This window comes from Pleurodeles waltl, chromosome 4_2 (genome assembly GCF_031143425.1).
Source record: "Pleurodeles waltl isolate 20211129_DDA chromosome 4_2, aPleWal1.hap1.20221129, whole genome shotgun sequence".
In the NCBI taxonomy this organism is placed as follows: Eukaryota; Metazoa; Chordata; class Amphibia; order Caudata; family Salamandridae; genus Pleurodeles; species Pleurodeles waltl.
In genome coordinates this window covers 20,639,724-20,661,429 of record NC_090443.1, presented here as the reverse complement: position 1 = coordinate 20,661,429, position 21,706 = coordinate 20,639,724, and the positions used below count along the sequence as shown (strand labels likewise).

The following is a 21,706-nucleotide window of genomic DNA, read 5'->3' as shown; positions in this document are numbered from 1 at the left end:
ACTCTTTTTTTTTCTGTGCCTCCCTCGCCTTTCCCCTCACTTCCGTCCCACTACCCTCATCCCCATTAATCTCTTTCCCTCCCTCTCCTCTATTGCTCTCCATTTCCGCCCACTTTATTCCCAGACCCATCCAGTTTCCTCGCTTCCATTCTTCCCCTCATCTTCATCTCTGCACTCTTTCTTCTCCGCTGTTCGTCTCCTGTTCTCTCGAACTCACGACTCCCTTGTAGCCTCACCTCAATTTCTAGCCTCTCTCCCTCACCCCTCCACTGTCCCCATTTTCTCCAGTCCCCTCGCCTCCATCCTCCACTGGTCCTTCATCTATATTTCACCCGTATTTCCTCGCCACACCTCCCCCTCTCTCCTCTACTTCCCTCCTGTTCTCTCACCTCAGTTCTTCCCTTGTTTCCCGTAGTCTACATCGGCCGCTCCCTCCTAGGCCCTGGGGGGGGGGGGGTGGGGGGGGGGGGGGGGGATAGGCTTGGGAAGGGAGCCCGCACCTTGTTATAAATAGCCGCAGTATTCCATTCAGCGGTCATTCAATCCGGAGGGCGGAGAAGGATGGGCCCTTCCTTCCCCTCCGTGAGTGAGTGACCCAACGCGCGAGGGGGAGGGGGCGATAACCGGGAAGGCATTCCAGTGTGTCAAGCTAACTGCACCTAAAGAATGCGCATGGCATGCCCCCACTGCTCCCTCCAATCTATGCGCAGGTGCTTCGGCCTAGGGGGTGGCGGCCATGTTCCTGCCACCACTTGTTGCATTCCGTGCCGCCGCCCCTCCCTCTTCTTTTCACCTTCCTCAAGTAGAGAGAGGCTCCTATCAAGAATGCATTTACCCCAGAACTGGGCCCCACAGGTAGCCCTGTCAATGTATCTGAACGCCGGCCCTCTAGTACCACAGGTTTGGCACCAACACACGCATCACAGCACTTCTCCCTCCCTGCAGCCCCGCTCTGCTATTCCCTTACTGTGACCTATAGTCAGAGCAACTGGAATTATGCAGCCGGAGAGGGCCAAATTATACTGCAGGGTTGACTAAATTATGTGGCAAGAAAAGGCAAATTATGCGGTGTAATGCAGCATATTTTCTCATAGTACTGTTTCATTATTTTGTCATTTTGTTTTCACTTGTTAACACTGTCTGGGCATAGGTTGCACCTCACTAGTACCAGTAAAAAAATAAAAATAAAAAAAACATAGCAATAAACAACAGAAATTTGACCAGTCAACCTTTGCAAAGGGCCTTTCACTGAGGGGGCAACACGTGTTGCTGACCTTTAAGTGACGTTTGATCCGTTCGACCTTAAAATATTTTTTTCAAATCTGGAGATTATGTGGCAGATGATGGACAATGTGCCAAGTGAGGCAGATCCATAATTATGCAAACACGTTGCGGCCGCAGAGTCACATAATTCCAGTGGCCCTGCCTATAATCAGCCCTGTGGGTGTACCTCAGACCCGACCTGCACCTTCCACTGCTATTCTAGCACTGTGGACCAATCAGCTCTGCCACTACACCTCATGTACGACCTATCACAACCTCTTCTTCTCCATTAATGTCATCCATCTGCTTGGTCAGTGCTCCTCAACCTTACCACGAATCACGCCATGATATTCCAGAACTGGTCCATTATTGTTATCCGTGATCAGTTCAGTCAGTGGCGCACACCATGCTATCCAAGAACTGGGACTCCAAGCAGACTCAGCCAGTATACCTCAACCCTTACCTGAAGCATCCCCTGACAGTCCCTTACTGTGACCGATTCGCATCTCTGCGGCTGCACCTCAGCTCTGGCCTGCAGGACCCCCTCCTGTTAAATTTCTGGGATCCATTATCAGCTTTGCCAGTTCCTACACGTACCTCTGACAATGCACCTCGGCTTTGACCTGCAGCACCCCTCCTGTTCCATTTCTGGGACGCGGTATCAGCTCTGCCAGTTCCTGCACGTACCTCTGACAATGCAGCCCAGTTCAGGCCTGCAGCATCCCTCCTGTTCCCTTATTGGGATCCGTTATCAGCTCTCCCAGTTCCTACACGTACCTCTCACAATGCACCCCAGTTCAGGCCTGGGACGCCCCCACCTGTTCCCTTATTGGGATCCGTTATCAGCTCTGCCGGTTCCCACACGTACCTCTGACAATGCAGCTCACCTCTGGCCTGCAGCACCCCTCCTGTTCCATTTCTGGGACGCGGTATCAGCTCTGCCAGTTCCTACACGTACCTCTGACAATGCACCCCAGTTCAGGCCTGCGACGCGCCACCTGTTCCCTTATTGGGATCCGTTATCAGCTCTGCCGGTTCCTACACGTACCTCTGACAATGCAGCTCACCTCTGGCCTGCAGCACCCCTCCCGTTCCATTTCTGGGAGCCATTATCGTCTCCTCCAGTTCCTACACGTACCTCTCACAATGCACCCCAGTTCAGACCTGCGACGCCCCACCTGTTCCATTATTGAGACCCGTTATCAGCTCTGCCGGTTCCTACACGTATCTCTGACAGTGCACATCGGCTTTAGCCTGCAGCACCCCCCCCCCCCCGTTTCATTTTTGGGAACCATTATCAGCTCTGCCAGTTCCTACACGTTTCTCTGACAATGCACCCCAATTCAGGCCTGCAGCATCCCTCCTGTGTCATTCGTGGGATCTGATGATTTCCCCACTATTCCAGTACTGGGACAGACTTAGTAAACAGTGCACTTCAATGCTGATCAGCAGTGTCCTCTGCTATTCATGTCCTGCAGCCAGCACACAGCTCTGTCCATGTACCTAAAGTCTGCTAGCTGTGCCATCACTATCAGTACATTTAAGAGAAACATTTTGATTGAAACCTGGCTCAATTACAATGTTTTTGCTGCATAATATGTTGGATGCCCCCAGCTTCTTTTAGAAAAGTTTTTATATATTTAAAAAAAACCTTTAAAAAAAAATAACTGAAAACTTAACCCAGCACCATCTCATACCTTAACCTTAACCTTGAAGTCTACCCAAAATTATAGCTTACTTAATCCTTTACTCTAACCCTTCCTCTTTGTAATCTTGACCTCACCCCTAATCTAGCCCCGACCTTACAGGGAGTGCAGAATTATTAGGCAAATGAGTATTTTGACCACATCATCCTCTTTATGCATGTTGTCTTGCTCCAAGCTGTATAGGCTCGAAAGCCTACTACCAATTAAGCATATTAGGTGATGTGCATCTCTGTAATGAGAAGGGGTGTGGTCTAATGACATCAACACCCTATATCAGGTGTGCATAATTATTAGGCAACTTCCTTTCCTTTGGCAAAATGGGTCAAAAGAAGGACTTGACAGGCTCAGAAAAGTCAAAAATAGTGAGATATCTTGCAGAGGGATGCAGCACTCTTAAAATTGCAAAGCTTCTGAAGCGTGATCATCGAACAATCAAGCGTTTCATTCAAAATAGTCAACAGGGTCGCAAGAAGCGTGTGGAAAAACCAAGGCGCAAAATAACTGCCCATGAACTGAGAAAAGTCAAGCGTGCAGCTGCCACTTGCCACCAGTTTGGCCATATTTCAGAGCTGCAACATCACTGGAGTGCCCAAAAGCACAAGGTGTGCAATACTCAGAGACATGGCCAAGGTAAGAAAGGCTGAAAGACGACCACCACTGAACAAGACACACAAGCTGAAACGTCAAGACTGGGCCAAGAAATATCTCAAGACTGATTTTTCTAAGGTTTTATGGACTGATGAAATGAGAGTGAGTCTTGATGGGCCAGATGGATGGGCCCGTGGCTGGATTGGTAAAGGGCAGAGAGCTCCAGTCCGACTCAGACGCCAGCAAGGTGGAGGTGGAGTACTGGTTTGGGCTGGTATCATCAAAGATGAGCTTGTGGGGCCTTTTCGGGTTGAGGATGGAGTCAAGCTCAACTCCCAGTCCTACTGCCAGTTCCTGGAAGACACCTTCTTCAAGCAGTGGTACAGGAAGAAGTCTGCATCCTTCAAGAAAAACATGATTTTCATGCAGGACAATGCTCCATCACACGCGTCCAAGTACTCCACAGCGTGGCTGGCAAGAAAGGGTATAAAAGAAGGAAATCTAATGACATGGCCTCCTTGTTCACCTGATCTGAACCCCATTGAGAACCTGTGGTCCATCATCAAATGTGAGATTTACAAGGAGGGAAAACAGTACACCTCTCTGAACAGTGTCTGGGAGGCTGTGGTTGCTGCTGCACGCAATGTTGATGGTGAACAGATCAAAACACTGACAGAATCCATGGATGGCAGGCTTTTGAGTGTCCTTGCAAAGAAAGGTGGCTATATTGGTCACTGATTTGTTTTTGTTTTGTTTTTGAATGTCAGAAATGTATATTTGTGAATGTTGAGATGTTATATTGGTTTCACTGGTAATAATAAATAATTGAAATGGGTATATTTTTTTTTTTGTTAAGTTGCCTAATAATTATGCACAGTAATAGTCACCTGCACACACAGATATCCCCCTAACATAGCTAAAACTAAAAACAAACTAAAAACTACTTCCAAAAATATTCAGCTTTGATATTAATGAGTTTTTTGGGTTCATTGAGAACATGGTTGTTGTTCAATAATAAAATTAATCCTCAAAAATACAATTTGCCTAATAATTCTGCACTCCCTGTATGCAAACTGTGGGCCACATGTACCTATGTTAGAACTTGCAATTCTATGCGAATCACAATTAGGAAATTGCAATTTCAAATGTACGAAACTCCATTGAGTTTCTTTTGCGATTCCCAGTTGGTCACAAATAGACCTACCTCATGAATATTAATGAGGTAGGTCGCAATTTGCAACCCATTCGGAATCGCAAAAATAAAAGAGATGGTGGCCTCCTGGGGTCAGCAGACCATCATGTCTGTATATTGCGTTTAGAATAAAGAAAACTTTTTTTTTTTTTTTTAAACGCAGCCCGTTTTCCTTAATGGAAAGTGGGATGCATTTAAAAAGAAAAAAATGACATACGTAAGTTTCATTTTTTAAGAGTAGGCAGTGGTCCGTGGGACCACTGCCTGCTCTTTAAAAATATTTCCCCAACCATTCACAAAGGGGAAAGGGTCCCCTGGGAACCGCTTCATATTTGCAAATGGATTACCATCAACTTTTCATTGGCTATAAATTGTGAATATTTTGCAACCGCATTTTGGTTGCAAAACATTCGGACATACCTTTCAGATTCGGTATTAGGGAGGGATGCCCTCAAATCGCAAACTTAAAGTGCAATTCGGTAACAAATTACTGAATCGCAATTTGGGCTTTGTACATCCCAAATTGCTTTTTTCCAGTTGCAAACGGGCCGATTTTGCAAATCATCCCGTTTGCGACTGGCAAAAAGCTTCGTATATGTGGCCCTGTGTTCGTACCCCTTGCCATTGCTCGTGAATGACTCCAAACCATGAGTCTATACCTGATAATGACATACCCTTGTTCTGAACTTAGTTATTCAAAAGACATACACCTTTACTTCAATAGTAACTTGACACAAACCCAAATATTAATCTTCAACCATAGACTAACCTCAACTCTAATCGGAACCATCATTATTCCCCAGCCTAAAACCAGTCTTAAAAGTGAGAATTTACTTCGCCCTGAACCTAATTTTGTGCCATCCTTCCCATAGTCACTCACTGCAGTGTTCCAATTTCGATGAAATGTATTCCTCTGATGATGTTTGCATTGTAATGGTTTTCAATGTAATATTTTCAGTGAAATTGTTTTCTCCAATATCTACTGGGATGAAATCACAAAATCATTGCTAAACTGAAAATCCTACTACTAAAGTACTGGGGCTCGTATATAGTCCCACAGCTACACCCCAATCCTAACTTGCAGCACTCCCTCCTATTCTATTAGTGAGAACCATACATAGGGTGAGAGATGTGGAGACAGAATAGGGAGGCTGGGGGCGGGGCATTCTGTTGTGCTCTCTGTATTCAGGACAACAACTTACAAAGCCAGGACTACTTGAAAATAACAGCTGCTGTTCACAGGCCATGGTGGGAAGAGGGAGCCTGCTAAACTTGTCAACAACTTTTTATTAGCCTCTGGGGGTCAGAACTTTCCCTCAAGAAAAATGTTTAGCTGCCTCAGTGTTCCTTGTGGCCAACCACGGGAAGGTCCTTCAAGGAGCACCCTTACCCCCATTACTTCTGCAGGCCCCCGCCCCTCCTTCAAGGGGTTATAATTCATTATGAATTCACGAGGACATGGGGACAATGTTCTCGTGGGTGGGCGGGGATGGAATGCCATGTGTGTGACAATGAATACACACATGGGACCGGTTGTCCTGCTCAGAGAGTTTGAATGCGGGAACTAGTTTATGAGCCCGGCCCTGTTCATAAATAAAAATCTGATGCATTTCTTTGAGGAAGAAAGTAAACAGTGCACTGATGTAAGTTCTCACTCACACATTTGAAAAAACAAAAAAAAATAAAAAAAATAACCCGCAGAGCGGCTTGTAGAAGCTACTTATTCAAGTATACCAAGTGTGTGCTGAAACTGAACACTAGGGGCCAGATTTAAGAAAAGTTATGCCGCACACAGTGCAGCGCCACTTTTCTTGCGCCCCTTAGTGCCCACCCCCTAAAACCACCATGGCTGTAGTTTGTGAACTAGCATCAAAATGCTTGACGCTAGTTCAGAGCTTTGCAGGATTAGCGTAAAAAATGTTGACGCTAATCCTGTAAAGCCCAATGAGGCCCATTGTAAACAGTGGTGTGCCTCCTTTTAACGCCTGCTCTGAGCAGGCATTAAAAGTGCTGAAAAAGATGATGCAAAGAAATCCATTTTTTTGGCACCCCTAACAGGGGAACACCCCCTTTGCATACATTATGCCTGGCGCAGGTATAATGTAGCACAAACGGTTACAAAGTGGCACAATGCATGCATTGCACCACTTTGTAAATGTGACGTGGCGATTTTAGTATGTAGGGCCACATTAGCGTAAAAAAAATGACGCTAATGTGATGCAAGGAGGTGCTAGGGGCTCTTAAATATGCCTCTAGGGGCCTTGAGATCCCAGCATCCTAACTAGGCGTTTAAATATCAGAAACAGTGTAAGCTCGGACTCAAGGGGCCATGAGTACAGAGAAAAATGACTTTACATTCTGAGAGACTAGGAAGCCAGGGTAAGGCCAAGCGAGGTCAAGGAGATTAGTGCTTGAGACTTCTCTGCTAGGGGAAGTGTTCTTGTTACTAGAAAAGCGAGCAGGGTCTTGAGTCCCAGGAGACTAGGAAACCATGCCTCAAAATTACGAGAGTCCAGGGAGCGTGGCCTTTAGATCCCAAAAACCAGGAGGTTAGATTTAAAAAATGCAAGAACATGGATTCAGGTCTTGAGAATACTAAACTAGAAAGCTAGTTATAGGGCAGAGAAAAGAGGACCATATCATTATGTTGTAGGAGACTGAGAAGTCTAACACCAAAACAGCAAGAGTTCAGGGAGGTGGGCATTTAGATACCAGGACCTAGATTTTAGATTTTGCATTGTCTGTTCGTTTCGCAAGGGAAAGCAGGGCGTTGCTATACCTAGAATGAGATGTACCAAGTCACGCAAGGCCACCTTGCGTGGCTTGGTAAATCTAGAGTAACATGCGGCAGAGCACGTCGCTGCCTTGCATTACTATGCGTGGTGGGGACGTTACATGGGTGGAGAATGGGTGTTCCTATGCATCCACCAATGTATTCTGAAGCATTCTCAGATTTACCAACACTGGTAGACCTGGGAATGCATTAGAATTGTACGCTTTTCTGTCACAGGTAAAAACATTATTTTAGAACCACAAGGAACAAAACAGCCAAGCTTTTGGGCCTAACAAACTCAGGCAGTAGAGCCTTTGGTTCCAAATAATTGGGGAAAATAAGTCTTGTGATCCAAAACAAACTTGGTCGGTGGAATCAAAAGAGTCAAGGGTGCTTGATCTCGGAAATCCAAGGATACTAGGGAGCACGGCCCTGAATACACAAGTAAATTGAAGATGCCAACTGACCCTTCCTAATTCAAAACTTTTGACCAACTACAGTTCTTACTCTACCACAATCTCTACCAACCAACATTAAGTCATTGACCCCAACAATCTTCTTGATCCCATCCATCATCAACCACTCACAACTTCCCAATACTCACCAGCAACGGTTGATCCCTCAATACCCACCACCTACTCTTAATCCCACACTCACCAATACTTTACTCATAGCCCACTGAACGGTAAAATACAAGAACCTGCAACTACCTGCAATGCTCAGTCCCAAAAAACGCATACTACATCATAAATATAGGCATTTATTGTTGCTTACTTTATAATAATGTAGTGGTTAGACACACTTATTCAGACACGCGCACACCCACAAGCACACATCATTTTATTGAAGAGCTTTTCCCGTGGCTCAGTCTTCACGAGGCATCTTTATAATAAGAAGACATCCCAATATAAAATAAAGCCATATCTACCTGGTGCCAAAAACGGCGAAGAAGCACCAGTTTTGATTATGGATCTGAAAATAAAGCAGGTCAATCTTCTGGTGTCCCAAAGAGCCCCGGCAGAGCCTCTGCTCAGAAACCAGAAATTGTAAAATACCGTTGTCACAAGCTCAAGAGGAGCAAACAGTGCTGGTGCCTAAAATCCATTGGCATATGACTTACAAGCGGGTGATCTTGTGAAACATAACACATAGATTGAACTAAACATTGAAGATCTCACAGAATTAAAACGTGTGGATGCTACCTGTGTTGGTGCTAAAGTGTGGGCGTTGTGGCTTTGCATTACTAGTAGTCATACTGGTGTGTCCCCTATACAGAGGTCATGCAGGGATAGCTGGTGTGCACAGCTTATGAAAATTATTACAAATTGTTGTTTTGTAGAGGAACTTGGGGTGCGGGGTAATGTGGTTGGAATTTGTGCTGAGTTGTTGGATTTGTGACCCCAGTTGGCTGGTATGTGGAGGAATAATCTCTCAGGGCTCTTGTGTGTCTATCAGTGCTAGTGGTGGTTGTGCTGTTATATTTGGGCAGGGCCAATTACATATTGGAAGTGCATGTAGGTCTCAACTCTTTACACACATAGGATCCAATTGTCAGGCATGTGGTTTCTTTAAAGACTACATGCACCACTAGCTACTTTAGGAATGGTGGAGTGCATGTGTTGTACCTAATGACATCAATAGTTTTAGTACCTCCCTCAGAGTACCTTGGTTCATATATTGACATAAAGGGCTGATTACGATCTTGGTGACTGGGTTACTCAGTCACAAACTTGATGGTTATCCCGTCCACCGTATTAGGATTGCATTATATCCTCTGGAAATCGTAATATGGAGGACAGAATATCCGTCACGTTTGTGATGGGGTATTCTATCTGCCAAGATCGTAATCATGCCCTAAATTTGGAGGGGTTCTACTCCTCAAACATCCTCCACTTTTCCTCTACCCAGGGCTTTCCCAGAACCCTTAGCAGATTTCTGGCAAGGTACTGATCACATGGAGAGGCGAGTGACCCTCCCAGGTAGGGTCGCTCATCTAATGGAAGGGGGGCCCTTGCTTTGCTATTAGGAGTGGGAAGATCCTTCCTGAAGGATTCAGCACCCTGAGAATGTGCCCTCGGCTTTCTAGTGAGCAATGAAAGATTCTAATAAAGAGTTTGCCTGTTTCTTTCTGAGCCTAATAATGCTATGGTGTGGCTGCAGTTTATTTGTCCTGTTGCCTCCTAAATGCCAACGAACCTCCCACTAGTGATGTGACTTTTTCAAGTTCAACGAAAATGCAGTTTAAGACACATCTGATCATTCTCGTTTTTTGTTTCTCTTCAAGACTGAAGTTTAATATATATAGCTGCATGTTTAGCTTAGTTGGATTTCTGTTGAATTGTATGTAAGACTTCCTGTCACATTGATGATAGCCAGGCTCTGTGCTATGTATGTATATTTTGTGTTTGCCAGCAGTCTCATATTACAAGCTGGTTACTGCTCTACTAGCATCTTAAACGAGTTGCCAAAGCCAATTGATCGCTTGAGGCTACTTGGTTTAGAGTGGGCTTGTATTGGTTCTCTGACAAATCCTTTGCATTTTGTGAGTCCTCCAGCACATAAAACACATTAGAAAGCTGCAGAACACAGCCACATTCCCAGCTCCTTCTGAAGGACCTACCAACTAACCCAAGTCAAAATATCCTTGGAGTGGACATAACCCCCTTGGTTTGGATACTACCCCCTCCAGAATGGACACACCTCCATCTAGAGCAGACACAATAACCCCTGGATCAATCTTGGCTTCCCCACAATAGAAAGGAGCTCATTAGAGTGTGCATAGGTGATGGGATGGACATGGGAGGATAGAGTAACTTTTAGAAGTAAAGATGGTGCAGATGGTGACTTTGGAGAGGAGGTGAGAAAATTAGGTGCTTATTCACAAGCCCCTTGCGCCACCGATGCATCACTTTTTATATGGGGAAAAGTGATGTCCTGTTGACACAAGGGGCTTGTAAATAAGCCCCTTAGGCTGATCTAGAAAATGTCCACCTAGGGTAAACTTAGAGGGATAGACCAGACCTTGGAGAAGACCGGGAAGGAATGGGTGGCTAATAGAGCCAACTGGAAGGAACTGGCCGGCTCTTGGAGTGAACCTTGGAGTACTGTAGTGCTCTCACCACAGACCTAAAAGGATGTCATGGACATCCTGGACAAGATGCAAGAGGACAGGAAAGTACGTCAGGCGAATCTGGAAGAATAGGATGACTTTGAACAAGGCTAGAGGTGGACAAGACAGTACCTGGGGCAAACCTTGGAGGAGAAACAACTCAGGAAGCTGACCTGGAGCACTGGCCATCTATAGTACATTATAGAGTGAAATGGACAGGCTAGGATTGGGCTTGAAGAAAGAGGATGGTTTTTAGGGCACATTAAAGGCTAGGTGCTCTTGGAGGAGGCCAGGGATAAATGGGTGACTCGTAGAGCAGAAGTGGAAGAATAGGATGATTCATGAAGCCAAGCGGGAAAACTAGGTGTTTGTGGCAGCAGACTAAAGGGAACAGAGTGGCTCTTGGGGCGTGGGACGAGAGGTCCCTGTTTAAGCACAAGTTGGAAAATTTGAAAACTGGAAGGTGGGTTGAGGGGGAGGAGGGGGGCTTGGAGTACAAGATGGGCATCAGGTAAGTTGGTGGAGCAAAACAGGGAAAACCGGGAATCTTGTCGCTTAGGTTAGATCTGAGCTACAGAATGATTGTCTGCTAAGAGTCACATGGTATAATGTATATATATATATAGATGTGTGCACATATATACATACACACACATATGTATGCATTATATATATGTGTGTGTGTGTGTGTGTGTGTGTGTGTGTGTGTTACAGACCCTTCCTTCAAGAAAGGAGCACTTCCAACAGGGTCTGAAGCAGCATGACGATGATGGGCACGTTTATATTCACATGCTTTGCCTTCTTTTCAATCCTGGCACATTCAGGCCACCTGTACCATTTAGTATAACAGTGTAAAGCGTGGATGCACACACTTCAGCCGCAGACAGAGAGCAGAAGTCAGAGTTACATAGAATGCAAAGGACAGAAGGCAGGATGGCCTCATAAGGTCTGAGGGAATAAGAAAGGGAGATACCATATGACATCAGGGAGGGCAAGAGCCCTTGAGAAAAAAGAATGAATGTCTCTAAAAAAAAGCATTGGCAAGCGGGATCTTGGATGCGCCAAGTCACCGCAGAGAAGGCAGCATGATATCAGAAAGGGGAGAATCCTTCGGGGTTTGTGAAGGAAAGATGTTAGACCACTTAGCCCACGAGAACAGGAGAGAGGAATATGTAAGGGCACCATGTAGAGGCTGGGCCACGTGGGCATCTGAAGAGGGATCAGAAAGGAAAGTAGGAAATCAGAGAAGGGAGATGCCAAGAGGGAAAATGTCATTAGAAATGGAAAAGCACATCATTAGATCAGAACGGGAAGGGCAACGGGGGCATCAGAATCGTAGAGCACAAGAGGGCACACTCGAAATGAAGGAAGCACAAGGTAGATTGAGAGAGGATAATTGACATGGGGGCACCTACGAGAGGGCAGGGCACGAGGGCATAAGAGAAAAGAGGCCAGGAGGGAGGAAAGAGAGCAAAGAGAGAGCCATGTGTATACCAGACATGGAAAGTGTGGATAGACGGGGATGTCAGAAGGTATCAGAAATGACATGGGGCGACTGAGAATCAGTGCGGAGAAGGGACGTGTGGGCATCGGATGAGAGGAGTGAGACCTTTTAAGAGAGCAGAAGTAATGAGGGCATGGGGGAGAAAGTCAGGCATGATGCCATCAAAAAGGGAAGAGAGCCTGAGGGCATCAGTCAGAGGACATAAGTTTAGGTGTAGGGTAAGGTAACGAAAGTAGTAATTGGAAGAGTTTATGGAGAGGAGAAGTAGATTTTATGAGAGAGGGAAGGTTAAGGAGCAATAACACCCCATGAGAACGTAATTTTGGTAGAGGGGCTGATTCCAGATTTTAAGAGAGGAAATCAAGATGGGCAGTTAAGAAAGATGAAGGCGTTCTGATTCAGGTTGGGGGTAATTCCTAGAAGTTGCAAAATTCCCTTGATTGTAAGGCCCCAAATCGAGGACAGTGTTAACTCAACTGCATTTAGAAGACAGGCCGAGGGCTACAACAGTAGACCCCACCCACACGAAAGCCGCAGAGCGAGGGAAATGCAGTTCTAAAGGGCAGGCAGAGTACATTCCCACCCACACAACAGTACACCCCACTCATACAAAGGCCCAAAAAGGAGAGACAGTGCAGTGCTTTAGAGTAGGCAGGCTACATCCCCACTCATACAAAGGCCCCAGAACGAAGACATTGCAGTTTCCCAGGGCAGGCAGAATACACCCCACTCATACGAAGGTCCCAGTTCGAGGATATTCCCTTCACCCATACCGGAACTGCTTTGACAGTCCCTCCAGAAACTTGCAGGCCAGAGTTCACACAAAGCACATGGCCGTGTGACTTCCTGCAGACTTCGACCGAGGAAGGGTCTGACGTGTCCAGGAAGAGATAAGCGCCCAGGGTGTCCGGGATGAAAAGTCAGTGGTGTAGGGCCTTTAGTGAAATGAATGACTGTCCAATATCCGCCCAAAGGTGGTGCTTGCAAAAGCACAGGGCAGTATCATCCCTCCGAGCAGAGGCAAGGATTTCCTTCCTGAAGAGCTGGTGTTCCTCAGAAGAAGGTGAGGCTTCCTTCCAGAAGGCTTGGTGCCTCAAGTGAAGAAGGCGAGGCTTCCGCCCAGAAGCGCTGGTTTCCCTTGTGAAGAATGCGAAACATCAGCCCCAAGAGTGGTTCTATCCCATCCTACCCCTGGACGGAGAATTAATTGATCAGGACACCTCAGAGTGTCAAAGTACCCAGGCTGCTTTACAAGCTAGTGGTCATCTGTGATCTTGGGACTTCGAATTTCCGAGGAGACTTTAAAGTGCTTGAATAAGAAATGATGGACATTCGCAGTGGATCATGGCATTTCACGAAAGTAGACTTAGCACCCTAGATAAGGCACATTGGCATTGATGGCTTAGAAATTGTCTGTCGCAGGCTCAGGTGGCACGAGACTGGGGATGCTATTCATGTTGGTTCTTCCACAGTTTTGTCTGAAAACGGTCGTGTTTCGTGGATGCTTTGATGCACGAATCTCTCATTCTATATGAGAACAGCAGCACAGAGCAGAACTGATTGACTCAGAACATGACTGTGGATAGTTCTGAGATCCCAAGGGAACCCTTTGTGTCCTAGTGAATCCCGGTACTTCTCAGAACACTGGCGTCCATGAACGATACATTCACTGTCACTGTGCAGCCAATCAGCACAGCATACAACACATCACGTATAGCACAGGTGGTTGGCGTGAAAGATCTCTCCTTCTGCGAGTTCACAGTGCTGGCTCTGAAAAGGCAGCCCCCCAAGGGTCTGGGTGTAGCACAGCAGCTAACAGTTGGTATGTGAGTTTGAGTCTGGGCTCTCTGGACAAGGAGGCGGACTAGAAGTCTTGCAGGTCTTGTATCGGAACATGCCAGAAATGTGGAAGGCCTAAAAGAAACAGAAATTGAAGCAGTGAGAAAACATTTTAATGTGAACAAATTCTGCCATGCTTGGAGCTCACATGAAAGCCTTCATGCTCTGTAACTCAGTCATGGGGAGCCAAAACAGGGCCCAAGACTTCAAAGGGTGAGGTCCAAGGGTTTTCGACCAACAGTTAACACCTTAAAATACAAAACAGTTTACTTACCATGTGTAGCCACCCACTAAAGTCAACCACATGACTGAGGCTGACCAAGTATGAGACTGTTCTACAGGGAGGAACACTCACACTCTTTAAGAGAGGCTGGAAGTGTCTAAAGGGATTTTCTGCCCTTTCTAGTGACTATGAGTGTCCAGTGTCTAAACTGGCATCCTCTTTGGCAGGCCATCCTTGGCTAGGGGTCTTAAACCTTTATCAGCGGAAACCCTCACAGAGCCCCACCATTATACGGCTTGCCCCGATTTCACTACTAGAACCCTTTCCTCATTATTTGATGATATGGCATGTCCCTCTCTGACCTCACTGCAATGTTCTACTTCACTCACTTTAGAGCCATGGCCTGTTTCTCTGTTACCTTGTTGCCTTGTCCCATCAGCCCACTCATCCCCAGTGCCATGATCCAGCTTCCCACCCCCACTTCCTAGCCATGGCTTGTCAATCTCCTGTCTTACTGCCATGACCCAGTTCTTCTCATCCCCGAAAACAATGACTCGCCACTCTCCTGCCTGTCTGCCATGGCCACGACCCTCCCTCTCATTGCCACTACCCATCTGGACCATCATCCACTGCCCTGCAGTGGCCTGACACATCCCCTTCCTAACATGTGTTGTCGTCATCGACATCAGTGCGTCTCCCCATACCTTATTCACCTCACTGACATTACAGATCCAACCATCCCTACCTCACTGCCCTTCATAGGTAGATTTATTAGCCTAGCCCTGAGACACCACAATGCCACACTTTCGACCTCTGTCAAACATAGTCCCTTGCTCTCCCTTACCTCCATCTGTGCCCTCACTCAGCCTCACCATCCTCGCTGCCCTATCTCTCGCCCTCCTGTATGGAGCTTTTTCTGTTTTGTACTCACAGAAAGGCAAGTAGAGTAAGACTGTCACTCTTTCTCACCTGCCAATAACCACTTTAGAGTGTAGACGTGGAGAAGTACCTTCTAGGTGCCCCGACGATACTCCTGTGCCACTGAGAATAGAGCCAGGATGAAAATGGAGAGATGGGCCCTGAGGCAGATTTGGAGGGGCAAGCCTTTGAGATATAAGTGTCACAGAGCACTGATGTACAGGTCTAAAACAGAAGTCTTTCAAAAAGGCCCCTGAAAGGCAGATCCTGCGAGACAGGCCCATGAGATACAGATCCTAAGGGTCAGGCCATTGAAAGGGTGGTCCTAAGGGACACATTCTAAAAGACAGGTTCCTAACGACAGGCACCTGATTGTGAAATCCTAAAAAGTGAAGACACTCTTTCCAAAATGAATGTCCAAGTTGGAAAGAGTGTCTTCACTTTTTAATTTAGATCGACATTTATTCTCGTCTACAGTCTGGCCTTGAAAAAGTCACTGTGTGATGAAACACGTGTTGGCTGTATATGAATACATCTATATCACAAGTACTTGCCGATCCGAATAAATCACTTTGTGAACATTAAGAGGATTACTGTACTCTATACCTTGTATTTTTTACATCAGTTTATTTCCACGTTTACAAATGTTTGTGTTGAGTGCTGTGGTCCCAGCTGTATCTCGCAATCTTAGCTCATGTCTGAGGCAAACTGCAGTGGGGAGGTGTGTGTAGGGGAAGAGCAAATAGGGGTTTACCTATCAATGATGGAGCAGGTGCAGTGGCACCAGAGCCCAGCTTGTAGACTACCTCCAGAATTGTCGAAGATTGGGCACACATTGGCTTATTCTTGGCCTGCCTTGTAATGTCAGGGAGCTCGGCTGCTGCGGCCTAGCGTGAATAACGCAGTGCGTGCAGCCTGTTACATCTTTAGGATTAACTTGTAGTGGCGCACTGGTATCTGTGGGGATGGGTGCGTATTTTACTCACCACACTTTGGCCCAGACCAAGAGAGGTAAAAACACACTTGGGTGAAAGAAAGATCAAGAGAAAGACGGATCAACCGGATCAACCGTGAGAAAGAAAGACTGAAGCAGGGTTTTAAGTGGGATGACAAATCTGGGAAGCCTCTGGAAGGGCTGTGGCTGGCACAGGGGCGTGGCCTAAACTATGGCTCTCAAGGCATTATTTTTTTTTTGGTAAATTGGAAAAATGCACGGAATTGTTTTATGTCAGGCTTACCAACTTAAAACTCCCCTGCTGTACAGCACTAAGTTGATGACAAAATGAGTGTCACCTCTCTGGATGCTCTTTGGGGCTCAGGGAGAGTGGACAGTGGTCGATCTGACTTTACAATGAATGCCTACAGGGGAGTTTAATCACAGACGGCACCTGCAACTCCTACATGATGTTCCTAGCACCATTTCAAAGGTAGGCCCCAGTTTTCCCTTCATAGACAGTATGGGCCATATTTATACTTTTTGACGCAAAACTGCGCTAACGCAGTTTTGCGTCAAAAAAATTAGCGCCGGCTAACGCCATTCTGAAGCACCATGCGGGCGCCGTATTTATTCAATGACGTTAGCCGGCGTTAGCCGCCGGCGCTGCCTGGTGTGCGTGAAAAAAAATGACGTACACCAGGCAGCGCCGGCGTAGGGGAATATGGAGCTTGGGCGCCAAAAAATGGGGCAAGTCAGGCTGAGGCAAATTTTTCGCCTCAACCCGATTTGCGCCATTTTTTTCGACTCCCAACCCCCATTGAAATGACTCCTGTCTTAGCAAAGACAGGAGTCAAGCCCCCTTGCCCAATGGCCATGCCCAGGGGACTTCTGTCCCCTGGGCATGGTCATTGGGCATAGTGGCATGTAGGGGGGCACAAATCAGGCCCCCCTGTGCCACAAAAAAAAAAAAAATACTTACCTGAACTTACCTTAATGTCCCTGGGATGGGTCCCTCCATCCTTGGGTGTCCTCCTGGGGTGGGCAAGGGTGGCAGGGGGTGTCCCTGGGGGCATGGGAGGGCACCTCTGGGCTCCTTCCGAGCCCACAGGTCCCTTAACGCCTGCCTTGTCCAGGCGCTAAAAAACGGCGCAAAAGCGGCTGGATGTAATTTTTTTGGACCCGCCCACTCCCGGGCGTGAGTTTTGCCCGTGAGTGTAAATACGGCGCACATGCCTCGGAGTCACTTTTTTAGACGGGAACGCCTACCTTGCATATCATTAACGCAAAGTAGGTGTCCACGCTAAAAAATGACGCAAACTCCATGGCTTTTGGCGCTAGACGCGTCTAACGCCAAAGTATAAATATGGAGTTAGTTTTGCGTCGGAATTACGTCAAAAAAAACGACGCAATTCCAGCGCAAACTGAGTATAAATATGCCCCTATATGTTCAGGTGCACCTGCACCCTAGGCTTTGTGACAACGTTAAAAATGAAAACAAATTACTTTGGTTAAAGTTATATTTCAGTATTATACCCGGACCTTTGCAGGAACTTAAAACGTAAACAAGCAGCCGGTATTGGTCTTTGGGAAAGATGTGATGATTTGGGGATAATATGGTCCATATTTATACTTTTTTTGCTCCGCATTTGTGCCACTTTTTTGACGCAAATGCGGCACAAATTTACAAAATACAATTGTAAAACAAGTATAAACATGGGCCTAGGTTTGTTTCAATCTGCGTAAAGTGCTTTTAGGACTAAGGGAACAGTGTGTTCTGTTATTGCAGCGACAAACACAATGATGATTCTGTGTTATACACAGAAATATTCCATCGCCGATTATGACATTACATTAATTGCAAATTCTTTCTTGGAGAGCAGTGCGTTACCACTCAATAACAGTAATCCATGAGGTCTGCCTCAACAACAGCCCTGAGATGTCAAGTGAACAGGGTCAATAGATTAGGAGTGTTTTACACCTGCAGCAGCCACGCGATGTCCTGCCAATGCTGCTGTAGGGTTGTCCAGTGGGCTGGACGCATGTAGCCGCTGTGTTACTTTGTAGGTTCGAACCCAAGTCGGCCTTTCGGCGCAGTGGAAGCTAAGGTGCTGTCGTTGTTTCTGCAAGCGTGGGAATGGAAGGCTGCGTGTGCCCCAAGAACAGCGGAATGACCGAGATTCCTTTGAAATGAGCTTGTATGTTCCACTCCCAGGCCGGGGCAACCCACTTCTGTGCCACTGGAGGAGCAGCAGATAGACACCACCTCCATCCCTTCGGTCTGAATTGAGCGCCTTCTCTCGATTGGCCTTGCTGAATGTCTTTACCGAATCGCAGCGCTGCAACCGCAATGGCGTAGGCAGTGTGCCACGGGCTTAATAACGGAGCCTGAAAGACGACCGTTTCGTTGGCCTTTTAAAATAACTTCTGGTTCTCAGCACCGGCAGGACCCGGCCCATTAAAGCCCTGGACAGAAGGAAGCAGCAGAAGTGAGACAGTGTCCAGTGGTGATTAGAGAGGAGTGAAGTGGGATCAAACCTACGCAGCCTCGGTGTTCAGCACGCCAGCATTCAACAGAACCGGCTGCAGGCTTTTGTTCAAACTTTGTGCGACTTTCATAAGTTAAGCACTGGTTGTATCACTCGTGTGTGCAGGTGATGCAAAGTGAGACCCACGTGAGCTGGGGCTGTCGTCTTCAGAGCCACGGCCCCCTTCTCTCCCTGCAGAGTGAGGGCATCCAAACACTGAGAGCTAAGGCCGCCGAATATTCCTCTGACTGGCCATATTACTGCAGGAACAAACGCAAAACATTTACTTTGGGCTACTTCTTGAAAAAAAAATGTTCTTCTAGTTCCAAAACATTAAATAAAAGAGGCCGGCTAGGTAACCTACGTATTCCTTCGTTCCGTACTGAACACAGGTAAATCCAATTTTATATTTGTACAGTAACCGTATTTCAAAGGAGGACCTTACCAATCTAAAATGTCGTCATACATGTACCTTTACAAAGTGGATATTATGAAGTGCCTCACTGTGTACAGCCTAACCTGATTATCTTAATACAGTCAATAAGAAAACTCCTAACTGCCAAAGATTCTGGGATGTGACAACATCCTAAAGGTCCAAAGAGTATAAAGTCCTTGCAGATGATGCACTGTTTAGGAAATGAATTATTATGGGAAGTCATAGGTACGACCATCTCATGTGATTCCTACTAAGGTGATGACTACGATGATGCCTGCCAGACTTTTGACAGCGGGTTTTCCTTTGAGACTGGAAACACCAGGCTTCAGCACTTCTTACTAATTATTGCTTTGTGCTGTTTGTTGTGTAATTGTGTCTTCAGTAGTAAAGGCCTGCATGAAAATCAGAGCTCTGTTAGCATCAGCATCCCCAAGAACAAATTTTAAGAGCTACATGGAAAACGTAAGCGTTATTCTGGCTGTTACTTTTAGGGGTAAGTGCTCCGTCTCCATGTCACGTCAGTCACTTTCATTGGTTCGTGGGATTGCCTTTTAAAATCTGCTTGCTTTCATTAGTGAAAGGCATGAATACGTCATGCCTTTTTCGGTGCTTAGCCCTCCTGGAGCGCATCGACCAACTACTGAAAACATATGGGCTTGATGATTTCTGTCTGGTTTCTGGACTACTTTTTCTCTTTATTTCACAGTGTGATCTCGCTGGGCAGTAGTCGAGCGCTTTGCATGACATCGATCCTGTTACATAGGTAATTGCCCTTTTGCCAGTTACATAGATTATTGCCCTTTTTCTGATAGGTTTTACTGCAAGCTAACTTTTATTTCCCTTTTTGTGTCTGCTTTGTGCTGATGGTGGCCGTCGGCTCGCTTATGTGAAACTTTTACTTTTCAGTTCATATGGCAAGAAAAGTCCTGTTAGTTATGTGAAACTATTTTACTTTTACTTTTCAATTTATGTAGCAAAAAATGTCCGGTTAGGAGTTTACAATGGTAATAGCTCTAACTCGAGCAAACACGATGCCCATTGCATTGCAAATGCTTGTTTGTTTTAGTGCTGTGGTTGGTGCATCTCTGTGTATTTTGTGTGACAGTGATAACATTAAGATTATGCATGCAACATTCCACAACTTGAATTGTCTCTTGAAATATGCCCACTCGCCATTTTGAATTCAGGAAGATATTCAGAAGTCCTTATCCATCCACAGAGTAGTAACCAATTTTATTTAACCCTTTATTAAGCTGTGCCCAGCCGGTCTCAGACTCTAATCGCTAATATTGTTCCACGCTGTGCCCTCTCCCCCGACACAGCACTTTGTAGCAGTGTCCTGATTTGAAATGTATATTTGACTGCCAAATCAATTACTGTAGAAACCTAAATTATTCTACAGAGTTGATGAACTAGTTTTTCATCCTCTGGAGAATAAAAACTCACGAGTTCACTTTACTGGGCTGTGAACCCATGACCTACAAGTGACACACATATCTCCACAGCTAAGGCTCTGCTCACTGAGCTATTGTACTGGCATCACACCTGCCCATGTCACTTCCTCTTCAGTGTGTTTGTAATACCTTTGCCTCTAGTCGATAACGTACCATCCAGCTCTTCCTCCTTAGTGTATGATAGGTCTACCAACTCTACCCTCCATCCTCTGTGTGCCAATACTTCCATCCCTCCCCGCTGTGACATTTCCTCCACCACTTCACAGTGTGGTATTCTTTGCATCTCTTTTCTTCCTGCTCAGGGTGGGCTCCTTCCTGGATGAGTTTTGCTCAGTCGTATGAGTTTCAGTAATACAACTCCTGTGTGGACTTCTCAGAGCATATACCACAGCTGGCTTTATACTGCTAATCCACATGGGGGTTCTCCTCGGCGATTAGAGGGTGTCCCTTTGGTTTCTTAAATTGGTCCCTCACCGGTGCCAGGACTTTAAGTGTATCTTTGACACTTCTTTGCCTCAAGTGTTTTGTGTTTGCTGGGTTCTATGGTTTTTGACTGACTGCATCTGCCATTAGAACTTTCTGAAAATCTTGTTATGACAGTTTTGGCCAGTTGACATGTCTTGCACCATGTTTGTGCAGCCATGCATCCTCAGTTATGTGGGTTCCCCACAGTTTGCAACCTCGCTTACAGATACACCAGTATTGGAGATGTTGTGCATGCATTGTAATGTTTTTGTACTGGGGAAGATGTTGAAGCACACTGATCTATCATTGATTTATAGCGCCAAAAGCTGCTGCAAGAGTAGGAGGGATCCAGCTATTGCTGCCATGTTGTCGAAGTCACAGACCATGCAACAATCTGTATGATCTACGTCTCAAACCCTAGCTTTACGCCATTATCTAGGCCTTGTTTTGGGTGTAAGTAGCTGCAGTGGATGAGGTGGGTGGCAACAGCAGTATGGGTTTCTGATTTCTTGTTTTTTGGGGGGAATAGCTTTTATTAAATCCTAAAAAACAATTGTAGTCTGGAAACTCTCTTTTAACAAGTTATGCAACAATTTGGAATATTTCATCAGAGCCCCTTCAGAACCTCTGGATTACTAGTACATATATGTGAAAGTTGTGCTGTGAAATTGAACAATTGGCATAGTCCTTTTCAAAATGTTCTCAAGTAATGGAGAAACGCCTCCCCCACCCTCAGGCCACCATTAAGACAAAAAAGTACGTGCTTGCTTGCTT

At 46.0% G+C, this 21,706-nt stretch overlaps 1 protein-coding gene across 1 annotated transcript in view; it reads right to left on the bottom strand.

Moving 5' to 3' along the window:
- Positions 1-8,269: 8,269 nt before the first annotated feature.
- LOC138292067 (phospholipid phosphatase 3-like) overlaps positions 8,270-21,706 on the bottom strand; it is a 52,507-nt gene continuing 39,070 nt past the window's right edge. The window contains exon 6 of the mRNA XM_069230423.1: positions 8,270-14,049. Coding sequence (XP_069086524.1) covers positions 13,948-14,049 — 102 coding nt within the window. The 3' untranslated portion in view covers positions 8,270-13,947. The remainder of the gene's footprint in view (positions 14,050-21,706) is intronic.